General features: G+C 33.1%; 1 protein-coding gene across 1 annotated transcript; it reads left to right on the top strand.

The window, feature by feature from the left end:
* The first annotated feature begins 7,510 nt into the window (after positions 1-7,510).
* LOC147552115 (uncharacterized) lies at positions 7,511-8,531 on the top strand. The gene is made up of 2 exons (XM_086670530.1): positions 7,511-8,029; positions 8,206-8,531. The coding sequence occupies exons 1-2, from the start codon at positions 7,610-7,612 to the stop codon at positions 8,380-8,382; spliced, it is 597 nt and encodes a 198-aa protein (XP_086526656.1). The 5' UTR covers positions 7,511-7,609; the 3' UTR covers positions 8,383-8,531.
* Positions 8,532-9,262: the final 731 nt, after the last annotated feature.

Below are 9,262 nucleotides of genomic sequence, written 5' to 3' on the forward strand. Positions count from 1 at the left end.
GAATGTCAGATACTGTTGAACATCCTCTTGCCATATTATGAAGACACAATCATGGGACTCTGATAAGAAAGATTCCATTAATTATCCTGACACGTGGCCTTCATTAAGTCGGTGATCTACTACCGCCTTGCATTACAAGCTTATGTAGACGACACAGGTTTTCTCTGAAACGGTATCCAGCTATTACCCTTAGATTATTCATAGATTTTTAGCTTACAACGCCAGGCTGACTCGAATGTCGGAGTGTCTTTGCAGGTACCCCTTCCTCCTCGCCAATTCTGTAACACCAAAAAAAAAAAGCAACCAAATGGAGTACCAAGGTCAAATGTTCTTGAAATATCAGGAAAGATACTTTGGGACAACATTAGTAACTTTGTAAGTCTTTTGCCAAAAGAAGATTTCAAATTATACTTACCTAAATTTTTAGGATATTTTCGAACACCAGGTTGGTTTTTGTTTTTGGTGTTCAGGTCACTCTCAAGCTCCTTAACAAAATAAAATAAAATAAAATAAAATAAAAGGTCACTCTCAAGCATATATTTTTATTCATTAAGAATCAGATGTATCTTTTCTAAACAGATATATTTTTATTCATTAAGAATCAGATATATCTTAGTATTATTTAATTATTTATTTTGGGATTTTAAAAATCTAATGGAGATCCTGTTAGTACTAGTATATTTTTATACAAATAAATTATATTGCTAGTAGATAGATAAACATGAAAATAAACAAAATCTTTGTTTGACTTATTGTAGACATATTGGATGCTTTGATTAATTCTTGCTTTTGATAATACCCACCCCATTAAATTAAAATAAAGATAAATAAAAATATTAATACTCTCATTCTGTTGTAAATTAACAAGTTCCCAACTTGCAAAAAGAAAGGAACTTTAGACACTCAAAAAGGACAAAGAAGAGAACTTGTTGTAAATTAACAAGTTCACAACAAACAGTTAAATATTGGGATCTCAGGTGATTTTTTTTGTTGATATTTTGCATGGTGACAACCCAAGAGTAATTTGAAGAGACCAATATAGGTAAAACTGACTATCTTATGTGTACAGTTATTTTCGGACCCGATGCAAGTCGTAATTGACTTATATTCACTAGGGGAGAAACTTATAAGGACTTAAATATCTAAACAATAAATAAATGTGGGTATTATAAACGAATACAGTAAAGGGAAATGATAAAGTTACAAAAGATTTTGACAAAAAAAGGTTCCCAGCTGATGTGGCGGTTGTGGTTTCAAACTTTGACCAAATCTAGGCCGTTGAGAGATGAAAATCACAACCGCCACATCAGCTGGGAATTTTTTTTGTCAAAATCTTTTGTGATTCTAGCATCTCTCTACATTAAATTAGAAATAGAATACTAACCTAAGGTTGTGTTTGTTTTTTTATATACGTCTGAATTTGAATTGGCTGAATCCGAAATAGTTGAATTATTTTACTCTTTAGATGTTTGTTTTTTTAATCTTAATCGTAAAGTCTGTATTAAACTTTTTTACATTTATACCCTTATTAGCTTTTTTAGCAAAAGAAACCCTAATTTGTAGAAACCCATAAAAGTCCTAATAAGTTCTCTTACTACACTTTTTCAGCTCCCCCTCTCTCCCATAGCTGATTGGTAAGACTCATCTCTCTCTCAAACAATCAATCTTTACAACCGAAGATTAGAGAGCTTACCCTCGCCAGATCTGACAAGGGTTTCGAGCAAAATAACCCTTGCCAGTTCCGACGAGGGTTACTAATTTTCCATATGTTTCGGATAATATTATTAGGAAGGTTGAACCACTTGACGAACAATGAATTTCTAGGTCGTGTTTGCCCTAATTTTCCAAACACCCAAAGCTTGAAAAAACTTACTATCTAAAATACTTGAAAATTTGTCGGTGTTTGCCTTAAAATTTAGTTTGTATTTTGATTTAAAATACCAAATATTGAATAAACTTATTGATCTAAATGATATAATTTTACCTGATGAGATTTTAGGAGATTTTCTCCATTTTGACCTACAAATAGCATTGTTAAAACCCTCATTTCGATTTATGGAGGACAAGGTGAGTCCTCTAGAGAGGGAGAACGAAGGGGATAGAGGAGGTTCTGATCGACCGTGGTGATTTCTCGTCAATGGTGGTGGTTCTGGCTGGTGGTGATCGTGGTCGTGGTCGGTGGGCGCTGGTTGTGGTTGGTGCATGTAAAAAAGATAAAAGAAAAAAAAATCCAGTTATTGCAGGGTATACTTGACATTTACTTTATTTCAGATGATGAATACTCATTTTAGACTTGTTTTAAAGTCTGAAATATGTGGATTTTTATTCAGCCAATTCAGATGTAAGCCTAATTCAGACAAGATTTCAGATTTTCTTAAATAAAATAATCAAACATCTGTAATCTGAATTGATGTCAAATTGAGATTTGAGACCTAAAAAAAACACAATTTAAGACAATTTTTCTTCTTATCCCAACCTCTATCTTAATTTCTACATGAGCGAAATATATTAGAGTAATGTCCCCTATATGTCTATATAAACACACTCCATAGATATGATGTATCCAAACCAAGTATTATATGACCGTGTTGTTTTAGAAAAAATTATAAATATTTTAGTGTATGTAATATATTTCAGATATTCTCAGATGGACCATAATATTTTGGATGCAATTGATGATGTTAAAATTTGTTGTTCTGTAATTGTTCATAATGTTGAGACTGTTACGTTGAATTCCGTTTTACTCTTCTCGATTTGGGAGTGAAACCTGTAAGGAGCTCGGAAACCTCTCTGACGCTAAAAACATTCAAATTGTCTTTGCAGTTAAATAATTAAATATTGAGTAATCCCGAGTACAAGAATTGCGACTTACTCATTTGTTCATGCCTTCTTCGAGACAAGTTCATTACTTTTTATATGTTTTTTTGACCGAATGTTGATAGGTGGTCTTGATGAGGCAGTTGAGACACACCATCATTGCCTTTTAACTTTTGCTATAAACAGGCTTTTCCCAGTCCTTCATTTTGTCGTGGACACCACTACTCAATCACAAGAGCCTCCTAGCTCACTTGGACGTGTATTCATTTTATCATGAAAAAAGTGACATTTAGTTTCGTTATATGTGTTTTCTTTATTACTCCTTCCGTCCCAAAATGAATGACCTAATTTCTATTTTGGGTTGTCCCATTTTAGAGTCCTATTTCTATAAATAAAGAGAAATTTTTGCTATTTCCAATAATACCCATTACTAGAAATTTAATGACAACTTTATTTAAAGGTAACTTCAACTTTTTCATTGTAAATAAAAAGAGTTAATGAGGATACAGTTGGAAAAACCATGTTATTTTTAAAAGTCAAACAACAATTAATGGTGTTCCCTTAATAAGTTGGGTTTTCAAAATAGGTCATTCATTTTGGAACTGAGGGAGTATTTGTTTTATGATCTTCGAGTTAAGTATTATTGGTGGAATTTTTGTGGCTTCCTAAAAAATCGTTGGAAAATAGAGACTTAGTCAATCAAGATTAACTTGGGGGGTTATATTTATTGTGTTAGCTTCAATTGGTTGTTTTTTGCTTCCTAATTGTAATTATCACCACTCCTCCGCCATCACAACTTTCGACCACCATCACAACTTCTGACCAACACCATCGTTTTCGACCATCAACCATCTCACTTACTCTCTCCCTCACACACTCTCTCACTTGATGTTTCTCTCTCCCTCTCTAATTGTCTCTCTCACACAATTGCTCTTATCTCTGTCTCTCTCTCTTACTATGTTTCTTTCTCTCCCTAAACCTTAAATCGGGTTTTAGATTTCGTGGTCGGACGACCAAGAAAGGTATGTGGCTGGTCGACCATGAAATATTCGAAGGTTTTGTCAAAAATCGTTTTTGCTGTCTGGTGTCTATGTGAGAGAGACAAACAGTGAAATAAAGAGTGAGAGAAAGACCATACGAGAGAGGTATCGGGAGAGGGAGAAAGAGACATTGAGAGCGATAAAGATCGAGTCAACAAGAAAAAGAGACAGTGTAGAGAGAGAATGCGAGAGAGAGAGAGAGATAGCAGCAAGAGACAAAAAGAACAAAAAAGTATACTCAACCCACCTTGTGGGACTCCCACTTGAACCACATGTGAGAGAAATCATTGTTTCTATCTCCTCTTACATATCCAGTCACGTGAGAGAGAAACTCTTGTTTCTCTCACATGCGGTCCAAGTGGGAGTCTCAAGAGGCGGGTTGTGTAGCCTTGTTGGAAAAAGAATGAGGACATGAAGATTAGGTGGCAAAAAACAATCAAGTGAATTTTTGAGTTAAAAAATAAATATGCTTCTTAAAATAGTCTTGATTGAATAAGTCTTTATTACTCAAACATTTTTAAGATGTTCCAAAACGACGACCCTCTTGTTTTAATGTTTGAGTTCTTATTGTTATGTTTTCCAATTAAGTAGTGGTCAAATACGTTAACTATGCTTAATTTGTACAAGGTTCGATAATTTTTATTTCTCGACCCACCATTCATTTCCTCTTAGATTTTTTGGTTGGTTGAATCAAATAACAATTAAATGTCTTTTTATGTAATTTTAGAATGTGTCCTTTCTTTTATCTGGTTGAACTCTTTTTCTCCGACTTTATCTCCTTCAACTTGATTACTTCTTGGTGACTCCATGAAAATGTTGAGATGGAGAGAGAATTTCAGTAAATTAAATATACATCTAATTTATTTAGAGACAAAATCGACAATTAAATCTACATCTTATATCTTTGTCCTGGCTAATTTAATTATTCAATTTTGAATGTAACAACAAATGACAATACAACAAAACCCAGACAACTTGATGATTTTCCACTCATCTGTTAACCAGAATCACACGTATGTCCTGTCCGCCCATGACCAGCAAATGGAAAACCTAACTACTCCTAAATCCCTGTCTTATAAGAAAGCCAAAAAGAAAAACAACAAAGACGAACTCCAACTATTTCAACAAAAAAAAAAAAAGAAAGACGAACTCCAACCAACCGATAAGTATGTCCCTTATGTAAAACAACGGCCCAAAGAGAATTTGACAGAGCCCAAAGAGAGTATGACCGACCCTGTGGATGTTGTTGGAAAGCCAAGAGCTAGTAATACCTCTCTAACCATCTACTCGAGTCCATTAGGGTATACACAACCTACTTGTATGGTAATTTTACGAAAGAGTTTAGTTATTTGAGTCAAAATAATATGAAATATTTCTTAATTATTATGAGGTCAAAAAAATATATAAAGTCTAAAATATCCTTTTATCATTTTATGCAACTAATTCTTTTATTTTTCTGTTTAAATCTTGTATATATATATATATATGTATAACTTTTTTCTTGAAGTGTCATATTTCTATGAAATTTACATATTTAGAAAAGACTTTTCATCGTCTTTCTACCAAGATCAACTTTCACCATTTTTTTCAAAAAATAAATCGTGGATAAAAACGACATTTCTTTCACTTTTTTTATTTCTTTTCTGCAAACCGCGTTTGCATTTGCAAACTCGGTTTGAATATGCAAATTGGGTGTGCAAAGTCCTGCAAACTCGGTTTGCACTTACAACATGGGTTTTGCAAACTCAGTTTGCTGATCTCGCAAAATTGATTTCGAATCTTGCTAAATCAGTTTGCAACGAGAATACAACTTAGAGAGAAGAAAAAAAAGGTTATTTCCCAAATGACCCCAACTTTGTGACCAGCTTCCTGCCTGACCTCCTACTTTAGCAATAATTCTCGTATGACCTCCTTTTTCCGTTATCTTTAACTTTCCGTTACTCTCTCTCCTCCATCTCATTTTCTCTCTCTGCCAAGTCATCTATCACGCCACATCATCATCTTCTCCGGCAAGGGTCGCCGACAGGCCAAATTTCCGGCTGGCAACCTTCAAAGTTGGGGGCTATTTGAGAAATAACCCAAAAAAAAACAGATTTGTAGATCTTCAATGTCCAAGGAGCAGATCCACATATTGATTTGAGAAAAAAACATCATCAAACAAGATCATAACATATCAAAACCGATAAATAACATAATTGTAGCTCGTAACATATTTAATTTCCTAGAACATAGAACAATTTATGGAAGACTATCACCGGTTTCAGTTTGCAACAAACAAACAATAGAAAGGAAGTTTTATCGTTATTAAAAAATGTGAACGTCGCCCGCGTGGGATATGGGGAGTAGTGGTATGTAGTGGCCTAAACGGCCATTGACTATATCATGTTGACCTTTTCCGACATATTGATATGCGATTGTTTTTTTTTATCATTAGGCTGAATTATTTTGACCAAAACCACCATTTTTTTTTCTTTCATCTATAGCAAGAAATCAAATTGCGGGTATATTTCGATATATTGTACATTTTTTCTCAAACTGTAAACCATTTACTCATCCTAATAAAGATTCGCCAACGAAATATCAAAGCAAACCTAGAACCCCATTTGGTATATCAAAAAGCAATGAACTTTTGTTGTTTTTGGATTTTTAAATCATTATAACTGTTTTCATAATGTGTAAACATTTAAATCAATCATAAAAAAATGTTTCAATAATTGAATTTCAATCTTTCGAATTTAAAATAGAACAAGTTAGTGTTTGGAATGTTTGAGACATTGGTTTTATTGTAGATATAACTTAGAAACAAACAACAATTGAATCCGCTATCCCTAGATGAAGTCGTTCGACCTCCCTTTAAATGTCAAGACGTCTTATCCAATTCATGATTTATCTTTATATTAATCATTCACAGTCATAGTAAAGTGATACCCAGATTCTTACATCAGAGAATCAGTTCTTTCAAGATTTGCTCGCGATTAGTTAATGATTTTAATGATTAGTGTATCCATGTCATAACGTAATGACTTTTCATATCCACTTATGGAATCCATGTCAAAAAAAAGTAGTCAGTTAGCCGCTTACTATAGTTTTCAACGTCAAGGCCAAATGTTTAACATCCATGTTCGGAAAAAAAAAATATTTACCCCCGTAATAATTAACATTCCAAAGAGAATATTATGATCTTCAACAAAAAAAAAGAGAATATTATGAGAGCACATACAAATTTAACCTTTTCTTTTGGTCGAGAAACATATTGAATGAATTTTATATTTGTGTATAATTTTAAAAATTCAAATTTTACCAAATGCATACATGGAATAGCCAGATCAAATTGGCTGGATAGGGGCACTAGAAATCACCAAGATCTGATACAGGAAGAATCCAATTATTAAGTTTTGTCTGGTTTCTATTTGTGTAATAAATTATCAATAGGTAAATCTAATGAATTTATAAACCAACCATAAATGAAAAGAAATATTTTATTTTTTTTTCACAAAAGAGAAAATTAAGTTATTAATTTACCATATATTCTATTTTGTATTTGTATTTTGAATTAATTCAAAATTTTGAAAAGGTGCATGGTTTGTCCATATTTGTTAAGCACCTCTTCACACCCATCTGTTTCTTCAATAAATACATGTCACTAGCGCATCTCATTCTCCATCAGAAACCCTGATCCCTCTCTTCCTCTTTCTAGGGTTTTTAATAAATTTTGAGTTTTCTCTCTAGTGTTTTTTCCTTTGAGTTTAGCAATGGCGCCTTCTTCACCACCATTGATTCTCCCCAATGCTACTAGTGGGGAAGAAGAAGAATGCATTGACCAAGAACAACCCATGAACATGAGGGAAAAACAAGAAGAGGGTTCCGGTGAGACGATTCCCATTTCTGATTGTTTGAGGAAGAATTCCTTAAGTGAGAGGAACTCAACTTATGGGTTAGCACCACGAAAAAGAAGGATTGATTTTGGTGAACTAACTTATTTTCATTTTCACCCCTATCTTCGCCTCACTTCGGAAGTGGTTCCATATGAACCAGATTATATGTTTTTTGATCATCCCATTTTTCCATTGACTAATCCATTTTTGCCTGGTAGAAACCTGCTGAATGATGAATTCATTCAAAATCCACTTCCAGTACTGCCACAGGATCCTTATTTTCCAAACAAATTCCAGGTAAAAATTTCTAGGTACTTTTGCTATATATACATTCACATATACTGAGACAAACAGTTAGATTCGAACTCTGTGATCTCCACATGAGAAACACATATACTACGAATACGAACCAACTAAAATGGGCCTCACATTGTTTTTTATATTTTTAACCTTGTCTTTTTTTTTGTTTACAGGAGAAAATGATGGTTAAGGAAAACCCTGAAATCTATTCTAGCAGGGGCCTATATGTTGGAAACCCTAGTACAACAAATGGAGCAAAAGATTTTGGACAGGGTGGTGATAATGGTGATGGTGGTGAAGCTTCTACTTCTGGTGACAAGGAAGAAATTGATTTGACTCTTAGGCTATAGTGGGTAAAGCCATGATATAATGAAGATTTGAAGTACTTTCTTTTGGCTTTCTAGTTCTTATATTTTGTTATTTTGGTCCAACTAAACCCTAAACTTCTATTGTGATACACATTTGTTATGAAATAAAGTATTAAGTCTACACACTTTAATTCTTGATACTATTACATGTTTCCTCAATTTAAAGGAAAGTTATGCGAGTTATCGTAGACGTGCACTATTAGTTTAGAACGTTAACATTATTGAAGTGTTTATTTAAAAAAAAATGTATCAATCTGAAGTTGATGATCCATGTAAGCTGCAAAATTAGGGTAGACGTGAATTTTTCTTAAAGATTTTTTGACTTCCCCTTCTAGATAATTAACATCGAAAGTATTCCTAGTTGTTTTTGTAAATTTGCTTCGAGAAATCGTAACTTTTGCATATAGAAATCCCATACATTATGAGAGGTCGATGATCCATGTAAGCTGCATAATTATGGTAGACATGAATTTTTCTCAAAGTTTTCTAACTTCCCATTGTAGATAATTATTGTGAAAAGTATTCTTTTATTTTTATTTTTCGAAATTTGTTTCGAGAAATTGTTACTTATGCAATTAGAATTAGAAATACAGCAATGAATGGTTGATGATCCATGTAAGCTGCAAATTAGGGTAGACGTGAATTTTTCTTAAAGATTTCTAACTTCCCATTCTGGATATTAACATCAAAAGTATTCCTTAGGTTGTTTTCTAAATTTCTTTCGAGAAATTGTTACTTCTGCAAATAGAGATAATCTTGACCCAATCACTACGAACATAAAATTATGTGCCGCAATCATTGAATAACAACCAAAAAAATATCATTTGTTTGGAACTTTACTTTTAGTTTAGAACATTAACAT

Source organism: Eschscholzia californica, unplaced genomic scaffold (genome assembly GCF_041429995.1).
Source record: "Eschscholzia californica isolate CP2 unplaced genomic scaffold, dmEscCali1.0.p SCAF_3, whole genome shotgun sequence".
Lineage (NCBI taxonomy): Eukaryota > Viridiplantae > Streptophyta > Magnoliopsida > Ranunculales > Papaveraceae > Eschscholzia > Eschscholzia californica.